Consider the following 18,186-nt stretch of genomic DNA (forward strand, 5'->3'; position numbering starts at 1 on the left):
AGAATTCGCCGGAAACCAGGGAGAACTTTTGGATTTGAAATTTACCAGATCTAACCGGAAATTTTCCGGCGAGCCATTGTTCTCTTTTTCATATGTTTTTTTTATTTACAAGATCCAGAAGGGAGCCGAATAATAGCTGAAACTCCAACCATGGAGTATGGTCGGCATCTTGCCGAAGAATTTTCCGGCGGCCTTTTATTGCAACAACAGCGGCACGTTAGATTCAGCTTGCTCATGATGGTAAAAATCAAATCTTTCTTCCAATGGTGTAGAAACAATATCATCCCACAAAGGTGGACTATCATAAATACCAACATCTAGGCAAAGAGTCATCACGCATAGGAGTAGGATCATCAAATAAAGCACAAGGATTCTTAACTTTGTGGCTCATTTTTACAGCACTCACAAATCTCTTCAAAAGAGTCACATTCTACAATTTCAATAGCATCATAGTTGGCAACTTTACAAGCTCATAAGAATTTCCGACATGATTTCCACAAATTCATTCAACTAGTGGTAACTCATGAACATCATTCTCATTGCAAGATAATGAATCATAAAGGTCAAAAACTCAATTGATCATTAAAATTGGTCAACGTATCGAGAGTGGAAGGCTTAGCCAATTTACCGTGCAACTCCTCTACAAGATTTTCTTTACCTTGATCTTACATATTTATTCCCATAGGTTCTCTTGAAAACATAACTTGATCTTTTTCCAAGCTCTTCAAAGATGGTTGTTTTTCTCTTGATGGTTCTTCTTGGTGCGCACCTCTAAGAGTTCCTACACAAGACACAATACAACTAGAGAAAGAAGAAATGTTAGAAAAACATTTAAGAAAAATCTTCACTTATCAAAAAAGATAAATGAAGAAATATTAGAATAAGAAAAATTCTCACTCATCTTTTGCTTTTCGTCTTTCTTTTCTCTCATTCCGTTTTCAAGTTGTTCACTCTTTTCTTGTGACAACCACTTACTTCATTCAACACTTTCACTTTTTTCTCCGCTATAGAGTTGTCACTCTTCTCTTCTTCACTTCTCTCCTTTTTTTTCTCTCATTCTCACTTTTTCTTGAAGCATTCTTTAAGTAGGCCTTGAAGCTCATTTGCTCTTTCATTACCTCACAAGACTCCAATGGGTCTAGAGTAATCTTCTTGTCTTCCGGTTCAAAAAATAGTGTTTATTCAAAAAATAGAAAATGTTTTCCTTATCAAGAGAACTTCTTCTCAACTTTTCCCATCCTCACCAACCCACCCCACCCTCTCTCCAAAAAAGATTTTTTTTTTTCAATTTCAGTTTTCCCGTTACCACCCACCCAACTACCCCTCCACCCCACTGCAGCCCCCCTCGGAGGTTTATATGTTTGGAAGTTTACGAGTTTAGAAATTATAAAGTTTACGGATTCGAAATTCCGCGGTTTTGAAAGTTTAGCGGTTCGAAAGTTTATGAAATTTGTGGGTTCGGAAGGTTGTTGGTTTGAAAGTTTATGGCTTCATGTTTATTATATCTAAATTATTTATGAATACTCTTGAGAAGTCATTTTCCTTAATTTGCGTACCAAACATCGGAAAATGAATAAGATTACTACTTGTTTTTCAAGAAAAATATTTTCCGTTATACCAAACAAACCCTTTGTGTATTATCCACTTCTTCCAAGGAATTAGATAAAGCTCTCCTAACCAACAAATCTTCATTCACAATGACAACTTTATCTTTCACATTTTTGACCAAAGAAGTACTACTTTTAGCAACTTCATCAAAAGCATCAACTTCAGACTCCACAACAGTTCCAACACAAGAAGTATCATTCTTTTCACATTTCTCAAGAGATGACACAATTTCACATGTAGTCAAGACTAGGCATCTTTAAAGGAGTGTTACTAGAAACATCATGAAGCACATTCATATTTTTAGAAACACTTTCCATACATGGAGAGATGTTACTAGGCACACTTGTAACACTGTTATCACAAGAATAATGATTAGGTGGAGTAAAATTACCTTGCATTCCAGTTGGAGGCACATTGTAGCAATTGACATCTCCACATTTGGCATGACATGTGACCCATAGGATCTACTTGACCCTCCTTTAAATTGAACATATTGGTAAGGGCTCACATTTTGATCAACTTTCAAGTGTCCACTCTTAACTTTTTTGCCTTTGCTGCAAATCTCCCCAAGACTTTCTCCTTAGCAAGCTTTTTTTCCTCAATCCAAAGGGTAAATGGAATACCGTCTTCTTTCTTTGACAATAGTGTAGTAATCCTCAGTATGTAAGCTGGTGGTCAAGGAACCATGAAAATCCAAAACATAGATGGCTTGTTGTCGAAAGATGGACAAAGAACCAAATTCCATCAAGCTAAGGTAGTTTCCTATCTCTATCTTTTGAAACTTAGTCTTATTGACTTCAAATGGCACTTCACAATATTCATATGGTAGGCGCAACAAATCAACCAGAGAAGGACTAATGAAGTTTGAACAATAATCTCTACTCATGTCAAGCATAAATCCTTCCTCACTTGCAATCTTTACACTAAACTTACACCACCACTTTTCTTCATTTAGTCTTCTTAGACAAGTAGTGTCATTCTTCTCATAACCTTGCTCTTTAAAAAAACCATACTTACTCTTGAGGTATCCCTTTTACTTGCTCCCGTAGTTCAACTTCATTTACACTCAACTTCTTTAAAAAGTATCCCACCATGTAAATGCATGTCCCACTAGTTGAGTAGCCACATAATGCCCTCTTTTGGACTTAGGAATATGGTTAATGTCAAACAACATTTCAAGCCTGTATTCCGAATCATAATAATTTCCAAAGTGCTACTTCCATTAAGTGGTGGTACAAAAATCTTTAATGCATCCATATAATCATCAAGAATTTCAAAATTTTCTCCATTCATGCTAGATAACACTAGTATGAACAAGTACTAAATGAAATCTAGCTAAGGATTATCAATAAAAAAAACTGAAAATTAATTGAGAAAGAAAGTACATAAATCTGAATTTTTTAGCCACAGTTTCGCACCGTAAAAGAATCCAGACATTAGATTGCAATTTTTACAAGGAAGAAACTCCAATTGGTTTTCTCTGCAACAATAAATCTTTGAACCCTTTTTTAATATAAAACACAAATTTTGATAGTTCCAGCTGCACACTTCAAGCATCCTATGACCCAACAACTTAATTCTTCCATCTCCACCAGAAGAACTCTTAAATGACTAATGCAATCTCAGCTCACACAATCACTTAGAACAAACTCAAATTTCAGCCGCCAAATCAAGGAAATCAACAATTACCCAGCAACAAAAACTCCCAAATGCGGCTCCAATTCGATCTTCAGGTCACTCACCAAATAACATGATTTCAAGCAACAATAGCAAATCCCACTAATCTCAATCACGGATTTCGTTTCAATTAAGCTTTCAAATACTAATCCAAGTTCGAGATCCTATGTTAGCTCGGACTCTCCGAAAATGTCAGTGGGTGCGTGTCGGATCCTTCAAAAATAGTGCATTTTCGGAGGATCCGACACGGGTGCGGCGCTATTTTTGAGAGTCCGCGCAACATAATCGAGACCAGTCAACTTCTCCTACACACAGATTCAAATTTGAACATAAGCAGAAATGAAAATTTCTTTTTTTGTAATTTTTTCGATTTTCAAATTTTTTGGGAGTTTTGATTGGCAAACAAAAATTTAAACTAACCAGGAAGGCTCAAGGAAATTGAGTATAAAATAACTTAACCCCGCAAAAACACCATGAAATCGGTATAGAAAGCAATAAAAGGATAGATAGATTAGGAATTAGAGTAGGGGAATAACGAGAACTTAACTATAAGCTAGTTAAACCCTCGAAATCTCTACAATCAGTAATTAAGAATAAAAGATACCAACACCAACTTACCCAGTATTATCCCACACCGTGGGGTCTGGGGAGGGTAGTGTGTACACAGACCTTACCCTTACCTTGTGAGGATAGAGAGGCTGTTTCCAATAGACTCTCGGCTCAGGAAAGCATAAGCACCGCATTAATGAAAATATAGACAAGAAGGGACAGTACCAAAAAGCCATATAAAAGCAGAATAAAAACAACAAGATAGTGAGGTAATCAACAATGAAAGAAAACAACGTTTAGTCATAAAAACCTACTACCAACAGAAAGCGAAACTGCCTGCCAATACTACTGTTATGAACACTGTAGACTACCTACTCTACTACCCTCCTCAACCATGGCATTCCGTAATCCATTGTTGTTGCGATGGCTTGGTTATTATCCAGGTTACTTATAATGTTGATGGTAAACGCTCCATGCTTTTGCTATGGAACCCTTCCACGAGAGAATCAATAGTACTTCCTAATCCAGAATTAACTTTGAAGGGAGATTCCCTTTTGGGATTGGGTTATGACTCAACTAGTGGTGGCTATAAGATACTTAAAGTTCGCACGGATATAGATGGTCACAAAGTACCTAGTGAAATTCTCTCGTTGAAAAGTGGTTCATGGAGAAACATTGATAAACATCCTCGTGGCATTTCCAATGTGTTGCGTGGTTTGCATTCTTTGGCATTTATACACGATACATTTCATTGGATTGGTATCTTTGGAAATTATCCTGTGGTTCCAAGAAATTATTCTCTGGTTTCGTATAGCATTTCTAATGAAGTGTACAAAGACATACCATTGCCAAGGCAAACATTATGCTTGAGGGGCAACATCACTTTTGGCGTTTCAGTATTAGAAGGAATGCTTTGTGTTCATTGTAGTTCTATTCAGAAGAAGGAAACTTTTAAGTTATGGGTGTTGAAAGACTATGGTGTCAAGAAATCTTGGAATGCATTGCTTACTGTAGAAGAACCTTGGATTTGTAATATCCAACCAAAATATAGGTTTGCGATCGGCAAATTGCTATTCTGGTGCTATTACTCTCAATGTCGTGGAAATGCATTTCGGACTTCTAGTGCACCATTTGTATTATGGCCTCGAGGTGACATTCAGCATGGAATCGCTTTTACAGAAAGCTTGATCGCTCCAAAATTACTTATTTATTAGTTTCTTTTGTATGATCCAGACACTTTTTTCTGTTATCATGTTACAACCTTGTATCCTTATTAGTTTATCTATTTCTCGCCAGTTTTTAAGTTTCAAACTTCATTGGCCAATCTTTGCTTATTTCATGTTGTGAGAGGAACAGCAGGATTCATTTCATTGCTAAGAAAGAAGTGGTTAACCCCTCGTCTCTTCAGTGGAACAGTTCCTAATGAATTAACTAATTCAAAATTGTATGGTTAGAGCTTTCTTAGCAAGGGAGAAGTGATTCATTTCAATAATAAGAAAGAAGTGGTTAACCTTGTATCCTATGAAAGCATGCTTGTTTCATAGTTCAGTGGAACAGTTCCTAATGAATTAACTAATTCAAAATTGGCCAAAATTTTAAGTTTATTCTTCAGCTGTAGTTCAGTGGAACAGGTATTAATGAATTATCTAATTCAAAATTGGATGGTTAGAGCTTTTTACAGTTGCATTTAGTGTTGGCAAAATGGTTAAAGAAAACAGTCATCTATCTATATTATCCATTAAAAAATGGGTTAGTTAACGAGTTTTTTTTTTAAAACGGAAATCATATTATCCACTTAGAATATGGATAACTAATGGGTTTAATTTCTCATTTACATCTTGTCTTTTTGAGAACATGATAAATGTTACGCGGCGCCTTCCTGAGATTCCTTGGAAGGGCAACGTAAGGCTAGGCAACTGATGTCAGTACAGTTGTTGTCCGCCAACTGAGGTCCCCTCCGTACGCTAGACGAGATTGTCAGTGTCGTACGGGAAAACCAATGTCAAGAGCAATTGAGAGAACAGAAATGAGAATTCAGAATGAAAGAAAGCTTGATTGCATTAATGAAAGCTATTACAGAAAAGCAACGCGGTGTCGAGGGGGAGAGACACCAGTACAGAGAATTGCTTGCTTGCTAGAAAGTTTTGATTGCTTGATCCCCCCTAATAGTACTTAAAAAAAATAAACCAAAGTTACAGGAGTAGACCTAATTAAGCTAGAGAAACATAATGGAAGTGCATGAAATAAACTACTCTATATTTACAATGAAAATGACTTAGTTTTCTATAAGGCAGCAGCAGGTCCGTTGTCAGCAGCAGTGTCTTTGGCATCACGGTCTGCGCGCGCGGCGCTGTTGGCCTCTGCCTGCGGCATGGCACTCGCGAGGGATATCGGTGGGGCGACAGAGGCACCTGCGCGCTTGTCACTTGGCGCGGCCAAGACCACGGGGTCGTCCGTGGCGCTAGGCATTGGGAGGTTCGCTAGGACGCCACGGGGCGCGCCCAAGGGGTCATGGGGCATGGCTGGAAAGCCGCCCATGACAATGCATGGCTTAATCTTTGAGACAAGCATATGACTACTGGCAGGATCAACCAGGTAGCATTCCTCATTGACGCCGGCGTCGCATGAGCATGGCCGACCCAAAGGGCACGTCCAAGTCCAAGACGAGCACGGCCGTCATTCGTAAGGAGCATTCTTTGGGCAGATAGGAGCCAATGAAGACCCCATGCCCATTGCGTTTACCGAATCCGAGAGTCCGAGCATACTAGTCCTGGACCAAGCCATCGCAGGGCGAAGCAAGGACGACTTGGGACACAACTGCAGCTTTTGGTTCACCCCGCACGTCGAACGCGAGGGGCGAAAGGCAACCGATTGTGCTTGATAATGCCTTGGCATTAGGTATGCAACACAGAAAACCGACGCCAAACAAGCCTAATTTGCGCTTGTGCCATGACTGAGATGGCATGCGGGCTAGGACGTCGCTGCTCAAGCAGGGATCCAACCTAGCCACACAAGCCGAACACCACTCATGTGCCGCACGTACACTTGCCTCGCCGATGCAAGCCAACAACAGCCNCCACTACCTCAACCGTCCCTTCGACGGGCCGCAATGCGGTCCCCATGATTCACCATGGTCAGAAAATGGTGGTATGTCAATACGTTCCCTCGTCCGATGTCGAGCCTGGGCTCTGATACCAACTGATACGCGGCGCCTTCCTGAGATTCCTTGGAAGGGCGACGTACGGCTAGGCAACTGATGTCAGTGCAGTTGCTGTCCGCCAACTGAGGTCCCCTCCGTACGCTAGACGAGATTGTCAGTGCCGTACGGGAAAACCAATATCAAGAACAATTGAGAGAACAGAAATGAGAATTCAGAATGAAAGAAAGCTTGATTGCATTAATGAAAGCTATTACAGAAAAGCAACGCGGTGTCGAGGGGGAGAGACACCAGTACAGAGAATTGCTTGCTTGCTAGAAAGTTTTGATTGCTTGATCCCCCCTAATAGTACTTAAAAAAATAAACCAAAGTTACAGGAGTAGACCTAATTAAGCTAGAGAAACATAATGGAAGTGCATGAAATAAACTACTCTATATTTACAATGAAAATGACTTAGTTTTCTATAAGGCAGCAGCAGGTCCGTTGTCAGCAGCAGTGTCTTTGGCATCACGGTCTGTGCGCGCGGCGCTGTTGGCTTCTGCCTGCGGCATGGCGCTCGCGAGGGATATCGGTGGGGCGACAGAGGCACCTGCGCGCTTGTCACTTGGCGCGGCCAAGACCACGGGGTCGTCCGTGGCGCTAGGCATTGGGAGGTTCGCTAGGACGCCACGGGGCGCGCCCAAGGGGTCATGGGGCATGGCTGGAAAGCCGCCCATGACATTCTCCCCCACCTGATTTGGCGACGTCCTCGGCGCCTTCCTTGCAAAATAATCTTCAATGAGGCTCTTGTAGGCTTTGAGGTTTGTTCCCCTCTCCCAAGTATTCTCTTCTGCATCACAGTCCTGCCATTTCACCAAAAATTCTTGGTGATCTTTCCTTGAGGCATGAATCACTCTGTCATCAAGGATAGCTTCAACACGCCTTCTCCCGGTTGAATTGGGACCTCGAATACTGGGTATTGTGAGCTGGCTCCTTGAAGGATCCTCCGTGTCTTCCCGAAAAGGTTTCAGAAGACTGACATGGAAGACAAGATGAATTTTCCACCAAGCTGGGGTATCTACCCGGTATGCAACTTTCCCAATACGCTTTTCAATGGACAAGGGTCCAATGTATTTTTGCAATAGGCGAGGGTCATGGACCCCTGCAAATAAGTACCGCTTTGGAATTTTGACCATCACTTTGTCTCCTACTTGATATTCAACAAAGCGACGATTCTGATCAGCATGCCTCTTCATCCGCTTTTGGGCTTTGACAAGGTAGCTCCGCACTATCTCCAAATTCTGCCTCCACTCTTTTGAGAAGCTGGTAGCTCGAGGAGATTTAGCCATGTTTGGTGCATTCACAGTGTGTGGGAGTAGCGGTTGCTGTCCGGTAACAATTTCAAAAGCGCTTTTGTTGGTACTAGAGCTCTTTTGTGAATTGAAACACAGTTGAGCAGCATCCAGAAGCTTCACCCAATTCTTCTGCGATCCGGTTACAAAGTGGCGGAGGTATTCCTCCAACATACCATTGAACCGCTCCGTCTGGCCATCAGATTGCGGATGAAAACTTGAGCTGTGACTCAATTTTGACCCAAGGCACTTGAAGAGTTGGGTCCAAAAGTTGCTAGTGAAGCGTGAGTCGCGGTCACTAACAATGTCTTTGGGCAGGCCCCAATATTTGACGACATGAGAGAAGAAGAGTCGAGCTGTATCTTCTGCTGATATATATTGTGGGGCTGCAATAAAGGTAGCATACTTAGAGAACCGGTCCACCACCACTAAGATGGTTGTGAGATCTCCGACCTTGGGCAATCCGGTGATGAAATCCAGGGAAACGCTTTCCCAAGGTCTCTTTGGAACAGCAAGTGGTTCCAAGAGTCCCGCTTGTGTCAAGCGGTCCGACTTGTTCTTCTGGCATACTAGACAAGTCTTCACATACTGAGCGACATCATCGGCCATTTGAGGCCAATAATAGGCACGACGAAGTAACGCCATGGTGCGTTCCTCACCAGGATGGTCGGCCCACAGAGTATCATGACATTCCGCTAGAAGAGTCCTCCGCAAATCTCCTCCTTTAGGAACATAAAGTCGGTTCCCTTTTACTTTCAGAAACCCATCTTCCCTGTAGAACTGGCGAGTCTTGCCCTGTCCTACCAAATCAACCAAATACTGAGCAGCAGGATCCCTGATGAGTAGATCCCGTATTTGGTCCTTGATGGATGTGGCTACCTCGCTCCCCCTTAGGGTGGCGAGTAGGCACACCGATGCTAGGTCAGCTCTCCGACTGAGCGCATCAGCAACATGATTGGTCTTTCCACTGCGATACTCCAAGTTGAAGTGGAATTCAGCTAGGAGTTCCTGCCACTTGGCCTGTCGGCCGTTCAGATTCGGCTGGGTCATGAAATGGCTAACAGCTGTGTTGTCTGTCTTGACCACGAACGGAGTTCCCAGAAGATAGTGCCTCCAGAGGCGCAAGCAGTGGACGACGGCCAATAATTCTTTCTCATGGGCGGCATAGCGCCGCTCTGCATCCTTCAGCTTCCGACTCTCGTACGCTACAGGGTGCCCTTCTTGTAGCAGGACTCCGCCGAGTGCATAGTCAGAAGCATCTGTTTGTACCTCGAACGGCTTGGCCAAATCAGGAAGGGCCAAGACGGGACTACTAGACCTAGCCGCTTTTAATGCGTTGAAGGCCTCTGCTCTCCTTGGTCCCCAATCCCAAGGTGTGACCTTTTTGAGGAGTTCTGTCAATGGCACTGCGATAAGTGAGTAGTTCTTCACAAACCGCCGGTAGAAGTTGCATAGGCCAAGGAACGCCCTCAAGGCGTGGACATCCTTCGGTGTTGGCCAATCTGTGATGGCCTGGATTTTCTGTTGGTCCATCTTGATGCGTCCTTCCTCGATGACATGTCCGAGGAAATCAATTTGCTTCTGAGCAAAGGAGCACTTGGATAACTTTACATATAGTTCATGTTCTCGCAACCGAGCTAGGACCTTCTGCAAGTGTACTAGGTGTTCTTCCAATGTCTGGCTATATACCACAATGTCATCTAAGTAGACCACCACAATTCGTCGATGTACTCTCGGAAGACTTGGTTCATGAGAGTGCAAAACGTAGCAGGGGCGTTGGTCAAGCCGAATGGCATGACCAGGAAGTCGTACGACCCATATCTTGTCACATAGGTCGTCTTGTGTTCATCACCCTCTGCAATCCGAACTTGCCAATAACATGTCTTCAGATCTATCTTGGTGAACACCGTGGCACCACCCAGTCTATCAAACAAGTCCGCCATTAGGGGAATAGGGTACTTGTTCTTCACGGTGATTTTGTTTAGAGCTCGATAATCCACACAGAGTCGCAGGCTGCCATCATGTTTCTTTTGGAATAGAACAGGGGACCCATATGGGGACTTGGAGGGTACAATGATCCCTGTATCAAGCATTTTCGTCAATTGTCTCCGAAGCTCGGTGAGTTCGGGTTGTGACATTCTGTAAGGCGCCCAGGAAGGTGGCTTCGCGCCCGACACCAAGTCAATTTCATGGTCCACAGTGCGCCTAGGCGGGAGCCGCTTTGGCATGTCTTGTGGCATGACATCTTCAAACTCCAGTAGTAACTCCTTCAAGGGTTCAGGAATGGGACCCGAGGAGCGTTCTATATCTTCAATGCAGAGGGTTGCCAGGAACGTAGGTTCATTCCTTTTGACCCCCTTCTTCAACTGCAAGGCCGAGATGTTCTCAACGACCATCTTCATGGGCAGGCACGGGATAATGCAGGGCTTGGCCCTATTGTTACCCATTATCAGTAGCATGTCTGCAAATGGTACAGGCATGGTGTTGGTTTGCCTTAGGAATTCCAGCCCAACAATCAACTCGAAGTCATCTATGATCACCACTCGCAGGTTGAATTTTCCTTCGTAAGGCCCAAGCTTCACCGGTACTTCTTTAGCTATTCCACCCACTGGCTGGGGAGGTGAGTTGATAGCCTTGACGCTACCTTTACCTTTCCCTACAACTAGTCCAAGGCGCTCCACCTGAGTCGAGGCTAAGTAGTTGTGGGTAGCACCCGTGTCTATCATAGCCCGAATGGGCTTGCCATTCACCTTCATCTCGACGAACATTAAGGTCCTCTCTTGTTTAAGAGGAGTCTCTTCATTCGCCTTCTTTTTCCCTTCCTGGTGACGGGAAATGAGTCCNTAGAGAAAAAGCAACACGGTGTCAGGGGGAGAGACACCAGTACAGAGAATTGCTTGCTTGCTAGAAAGTTTTGATTGCTTGATCCCCCCTAATAGTACTTAAAAAAAATAATCCAAAGTTACAAGACTAGACTTGACTAAGCTAGAGAAACATAATGGAAGTACATGAAATAAAACTACTCTATATTTACAATGAAAATGACTTAGTTTTTTATAAGGCAGCAGCAGGTCCGTTGTCAGCAGCAGTGTCTTTGGCATCACGGTCTGCGCGCGCGGCGTTGTCTGCGCGCACGGCGCTGTTGGCTTCTGCCTGCGGCTTGGCGCTCGCGAGGGATATCGGTGGGGCGACAGAGGCACCTGCGCGCTTGTCACTTGGCGCGGCCAAGACCACGAGGCCGTCCGTGGCGCTAGGCATTGGGAGGTTCGCTAGGACGCCACGGGGCGCGCCCAAGGGGTCATGTGGCATGGCTGGAAAGCCGCCCATGATATAAATAGTGAAAGCGGCAGCTCTAACAGAAGCAGCCCGCAATGTCAAATTAAAGGATTTTTCGAAGGCCGAACTTTCTGCAGCACCAATTTCTTGAAAAAGGTCTACCAATCGCTTGTTTTGTAACTATTCACCTTGAGATTTAGCTGGTCTGAAATGTCCTCTTTTTTCCACTATAGACGCGGCATGTTGTACTTGTACATCTCTAGCATTTTCTGCATTAATTGTTTCTCCTGTAAGCACACAAATTTTAAAATTAGTTTTAGTATTTTAATATTTTAAATATTTACTTGAGTTTATTTTAATATAATTTTACTCTATTTTACTTTAAATATTTAAGGCATAAATTAAATAAACAAGACAATATAGTTTTATTTATCATGTTTCTCACCTTTCTATATTTTCATCTTTAGTTTAAGGTTAATTAGTATATTTATAATAATATTATTTTAATTCTAGAATGACTTTAGCCTAGTTTATCTACTTTTTACTTTATTATAATACTTGAACATGGGAAGAGTCTCACATGTTTATTTTTTAGATTCAATGTGCTTTTGCTGTACTTAAAGATGGGAACAATCTCATTAGGAATCAACAATGATGAGACTGTACATTACTAGGAATATATTTTTTGCAAAGCTTGCAAGTGCTGCGAATTGAGAGAACAAAACAAACAAGAGTGAGCCAAGTGTATCGGGTATGTCCATCTAGTTTATATATATGTGAATGTCTTATATAGGTAAAAAAAAATACAATAAAAAATTTAAAAAATAAGATAAAGGTAAAGAGCAGTGTTCATATATTTGTAAATATCTGATACTATCGCTGCAAGAAGCTTGTTGTAATAGTAACTGACATGGCTGGGAATAATAAGAGATGGAGTCATCAACATCTCTTCTTCTCCTGCAAGTACTCGGCAGAGATATGGAGTAAGATACTAACATGGCTGGGAATAACAAGACAAGTGTATAGCTGGGAAGATGAAGTTGAATGGGCTACAAGAAATGTAACTGGGAAGGGAGCTAAAGGAGAACTATACAGGTTGAGCATGGCTGGTGCAGTATATTGTTTAACCAAAAATTAGATTTTAGGTCAAAGTTTGAATTTAGAAGAACTCGGGTTACTGATAATCGGAAAAGTGTATAAGAAAGAAATTTTGAATGATATAATCAGAAAGCAAATAAAACAAAGTATATTCCAGTAGTGTTTTTCGTGTGTCCTACAGATGTTGTGACTTCCTCTTTTTATAGTTAATTTTTAAGAGAAAGTGTAATGCCTTTGCTTTAATGAGGCAATTACGAGCAATAAATGATATTGAAGGAAACGTTACTCAATCATTCATATTATATACAAATTCTCTAACGTATTTGGCATTTAATGCTGAATTTGGACTCTTTTTCGCTATCAGATTCATGTCTCCAATTCCTTCTGATCTTCGAACTTTAAATGACTCGAACAGGTACGAGTCTCGTTTCATTTGAATAATAGTTCGTGCCTTTAAGTATCTTCTCTCCCGCGTCTGTTGTTGCTCGTGTCTTCTAACTGATTATCACGTTTTGACTATTTGACCGGTCCACGTGTCATGACACGTCACCTTCAATATTTAAATTCAGTTTTTTCCCAATACAGATAGTCCCCCCACTTTCCATTTATTTATCAATTAAATATTTGGGAAGTGGATCTTTCATTAAAAAGGGAATTTTTGTCATAATCAATGCTATGACAGTACTAACGCTTCAGTTGTCTTTTCTATTTAATGCATTACATACGTGTCGCCCTCTCATTAGCTTTGCAATTTTTGCAGCCTTTTTCCAAGGCTTCTTCAACTCCTCCATTCACGAAGTGATAGTTGCCTTTATTATATGCTTTCCATCATTACACTTTTTAGTCTTTGACGGTCACTTTTATATAAACTTAACCCTTCTTCCACAAATTTTTACCACAGTCGCCCATCAGTATAAATTCAATTTTTCCTTTCACCTTTTACCACATAAAACTTTTTCCTTGAACGCTCGAATTGTGCGAATCTCTGTTTACTTCTTTCTCTTCTTCATCATGTCTTCTTCGAACCCTAACCCTAAGAGAGTTCCTATCTTAGACAATTTTCCCAATGCTCCTGTCAGACATAGAAGAGGTGGGAGACTTCGTAGTTTAGGATCCTCTCGTGGTGGTGGTTCTGCCATGCCTTCTCCTAGCCCTGGTTCTTCCTCTAGAACTAGAGGTTCTTTTTCTCAAAAATCATCTTCTAAGAGCAAGGAGGCCTCTGAACCAATACAGGAACCCTTGGTAGAAGAAATAGTTCCTAATAATTTATCTTTCAGCATGATAGACAATCACTTCAGACCCAAATTTCTGGTTTAGATCGAGTTGATGTTTATCCCACTATGATTACAGAGATTTTAGCTCCCATAGTTCGCAAAGATTGTTACTGGAGTAATGATTTTCCCATTGTAATCCCCAATCCAAATCAGAGGATTACTTCATATATGACTGGATTCTCTTTCGTTTACACATACCCTTTTACTCTTGGGTTTAAACCAGCTATTGACCCAGTAATTCTCGATTTCTGTCGTTTCTTCAAAGTTTGTTTAGCACAGGTTGGCCCGCTTGTATGGAGGGTTGTTGCTTGTTTAAGGCATCTGGCCAATTTAGCAAACGTTGATTTCACCTTCTCCCACCTAATTCATCTATACTCCCTTAGACTTTTTCGTAATGGCGTCTTTACCTTAGTGGCTAGGAGTAAGAGAGTTTTGGTAAGCCCAGAAGATGATAAGGATCGTGGCTGGTATGCCCGATTTGTTGCTGCTCCCACAGTTGGTTTAGTGGGTGAACAAAACGTTCCCTTCCCTGAGAAGTGGAACTTTGCACGTAAGTCTCTCATCTCTCCCGTACCTCTTTCTTTCGAATTTACAAATTTCTTTAACTTTGTTTCTTTTTTTTTCTTTAGCAACCATGGGAGTTGTGGAGAACATTCCCAATTTTCGTGGTTGGGTAGATAAATTGTTGAAGATTGCTCCTATGGAGGCTAGGTCTTGGAAATTTATTTCCAATCGTCATGGTTGGAAAGTAAAGACTCACGGTATGAGTTTTTGTCTTTCTCGTATGTAAGATTTTTCTCTTTATTGCCTTAACTTTCAATTTTCTCTTTGTCAGGTTTTGCTATTCGAGGTGTTACTGCTGAAGCAGTTGCAGCTTCTCGTTTAGGAACCCAACTTTCTTTAGAAAGTGCTCAGGATATTCTTCTGAAAAGAAAAACCGCAGACGATGATAGCTCCGACGAAGAAGAGGAGGATGGTTCCTTGGTGAAAAGGCCAAGAGTTCGGAGACGTATCGTCTCTGATGAAGCTGAAGTTTCTCATCATCTTTCTCCTACCGGGCCTGTTAATCTCGTCTCTGATGATGATGTTGCTACCCCTCATGATACTCATGAGTCGATTAACCAGCTTTTCATTAGTGGTTTTGAGAGTGGCGAGTTAGGACCCGTTTTGGATGAACCTCCCCTATCTTCTTCTTCAACTCCCATACCTTCAGTTCCTTCCCTTCCTTCTTCTGTCGTGCCTTTGGTTCCTTCCTTATCTGCTCCAACTTCTTCCGTGCCTTTGGTTCCTTCCGTATCTGCTCCAACTTCTTCTGCACCTCCCGTTGCTGTTTTCACTTCTTCTACCGCTCCTCCTTCTACTGTCCACAATGTAGAAGCGGGTTCTACAAGCAAAAGGATTGCTATGAGGAGCGTGACTATCGAAGTGCCTGCTAACAACAGCCTTTTGAGGAAATCCGGTCAGGCGGATGTTTGGCTTGAACCTTTAATAGGCCCAATTGAGAAAGAAAAAATGAATAGCCATAGCTGCCTGACTCTGATGAACGACATAGTTCATTCCACCTTGAAGGTATGCCCCTTCTTTCTTTAATTTTGCCAGAATTTTTCTAGAATTCTAATTTTTCTTTCCTTATCATTTTCAGGCCAACCTTATTGGTACAGAGCTGATGAGCAGAATTTCTTTATTAGAGAAGGTGGCACGTGACTCTGAAAAGGCTGTTCTTGATTCAGAGAGGGAAGCTCGTGACTTTCAGTTGGAAGCAGCTAATTGGAAGGACCAATTTGATAGTGCTCAAATAACAATAGAAGATTTACAAGAGAGCAGGAATAACCTGGAACAGCAGGTGAGAGCATTAACTTCAGAGCTTGCGGTTGTTAAGGCTTCTTCAAGTCAGGCTGAGAAAGAAAGAGAGCGTCTCGAGTCTTCTTTCTCAGAACAATTATCTAAATCAAGTGAAGAGATTAGAGAGCTGAGAGCTCTTTTAAGTCAAAAAGAAGTTTATGCTGGAGATTTGATGCAGAATTTGACTCAAACCCAAGAAAATCTGCGAACTTCTGAAGACCAGGTGAAGGCCTTAGAAAAATCTCATGCCTCTCTCCAAGCCTCTTATAACTCAGCTCTGAATGAAAATGAGAGTCTCAAAAATGAAATTGTTGCTTGGGAAAGAGATTATGAGCTTCTTGAAGATAAGGCTGCAGTTGATGTAAGCTGGGCTTTTCTGAACTCCCGTCGTGATGCCTTAGTTGAAGCCAGCCAAGAAAACTTTAATCTGGAGTCAGAGTTAGCTAAGGTGATGGAAACTATTGAAAAAGCTCAACAACCATTGGACTTCCCTTCTCCCGCGATTGAAGTTTCCGAAGCTGAAGCTACCGGAGTCGATGTTCCCGTGACCGCTGGAATTGCCTCGGGTGATGCACCCTCTTCAAGCTCAATCGTGCCCCTTACTGCAAGTCAAGTTGAAACTTCATCTATTGATACTCCAATGGTTGGAAATCAACCCACTTCCATTGGTGATGCTATTCCAGTTGAGCACGCTGATGATCCTCCTTCAATCCTTTCCTCTCAGTAAAAATTTATATCTATTTTTGAATTCCTTTTTGCAGGTACCTATTTGGAAAACAGTATTTAAAGCTTTTGGGTTCATTTGAGAGTTTTTGTAATCAAACCCTTGGCTACTATTTGAGGGTTGATTTTTGGAAATACAAGTCCCCAAGTCTTGTTATGGGGCATTTAGTATAAACAATTTGATGACTAAGTTTATACTTAGTCTTTAGTTTTAAATATTAGGAAGCTTTTATTTATCATTGCACTTCCGTATGTTCTATCCTTGCCTTTTTATTTTTAAGGACTTAAAGAATAGTCTGCATTTTTGTTCTTTGAAAAATGCTTCTGTTAATCCCATGACTAAATAACATGAGTTTTATAAAAGAGGGCCCTTTTATATTTTGACACTTAATGAAGAAGACGTCTCAACTTCATAATGGTGTGATCATACGATAAAAGAAATAGGAACACACATGTTTTTTGCAATAACTTTGACAAGTTTTTATTTCTGAACTTTGACAAGTTTTGAGTAATACTTTACATGTATTTGAATTACATCTATAACTTTCTCGCAACTGTTTTCCTTGTAACAGATTTATACAAAAGAAGAACAATAGATACGGGGTTTTTCCTTATAACCCGTTTTAGTACATAGTTGAGAAATGACTCCATTGTTCTTATAGGAAAGAATACTATGATGAATGCCATGACTTCGTAACTTTCACTCCGTACTTGATTCTTCTAGGCTTGATTTTCTAAATCTTCTATGCCTTTTTGATACACGTAAATGTATATACTATGTAGTCCCCCAAGTGTTTGAGTGTTGAAGTATGAAGCCTCGAGCACTTGATAGTCTCCTTCACCTGGTCCTTTTCCTGAAAAGGAAATACATACGGGACTCGGGGGTGCGATTATAGATGAAGACTGCTTAACCCGTGTATACTTCTATCAGAATAATTGTAACCCTGGGCTAGGAATTTTAGTTTACTCCATTTTGCCTTACAGGTCGTGACTCATCATTTAGTACGGGTTAGCGTTTTGCCTATCATCTAAAATCGTTAGTAAAATTTTAACAATTCAAAAAATATAATTTAACATGGTGATACCTGACCGTGGGTTTTTCCTTAGAAGTAGTATCTCTTCAAATGAACTGCATTCCAATGCGATGGAAGCACCTTCCCGTCCATTGTTTCTAACTCGTATGCTCCTTTTCCTGCAATATCTCGAACTCTGTAGGGTCCTTCCCAGGTTGGACTTAGTTTACCCGCGTTGGCCGCCTTTGTAGATTGAAAAACTTTTTTAAGCACGAAGTCCCCAGTTTTGAAGTATCTCAGTCATGCTTTCCTGTTGTAATATCGTTCGATCACTTGCTTTTGTGCTGCCATTCTTATTAATGCGGCTTCTCTCTTGCCTTCCAGTAGATCCAAATTGACTCGCATCTCTTTATCATTAGACTCTTGTGTTGCTTGTGAGAATCTTGTACTCGGTTCTTCTATTTCAACTGGGATTAATGCTTCAGCTCCATAAACTAAAGAGAAAGGAGTTTCACCTGTGCTCGTCTTTGTTGTCGTGCGATATGCCCATAAAACTCCGGGTAACACTTCAGGCCAATTACCCTTTGATTCCTCTAATCGTTTCTTCAAATTGTTGATTATGACTTTGTTCGTTGAT

The 18,186-nt window shown here is 41.4% G+C and overlaps 1 protein-coding gene and 1 long non-coding RNA gene across 2 annotated transcripts; one reads left to right on the forward strand and one right to left on the reverse strand.

Annotated features, from left to right (window-relative positions):
* Positions 1-411: 411 nt before the first annotated feature.
* LOC109208388 lies at positions 412-3,914 on the reverse strand. The gene is made up of 2 exons (XR_002065160.1): positions 2,000-3,914; positions 412-801 (listed from the first exon to the last, which is right to left on the reverse strand). It is a non-coding gene; the product is annotated as an uncharacterized LOC109208388 (long non-coding RNA).
* A 273-nt stretch (positions 3,915-4,187) lies between these two features.
* On the forward strand, positions 4,188-5,048 carry LOC109208389 (F-box/kelch-repeat protein At3g23880-like). Its single transcript, XM_019371501.1, has one exon. The coding sequence runs from the start codon at positions 4,188-4,190 to the stop codon at positions 5,046-5,048; it is 861 nt and encodes a 286-aa protein (XP_019227046.1).
* Positions 5,049-18,186: the final 13,138 nt, after the last annotated feature.

This window comes from Nicotiana attenuata, unplaced genomic scaffold (genome assembly GCF_001879085.1).
Source record: "Nicotiana attenuata strain UT unplaced genomic scaffold, NIATTr2, whole genome shotgun sequence".
Taxonomy (NCBI): Eukaryota; Viridiplantae; Streptophyta; class Magnoliopsida; order Solanales; family Solanaceae; genus Nicotiana; species Nicotiana attenuata.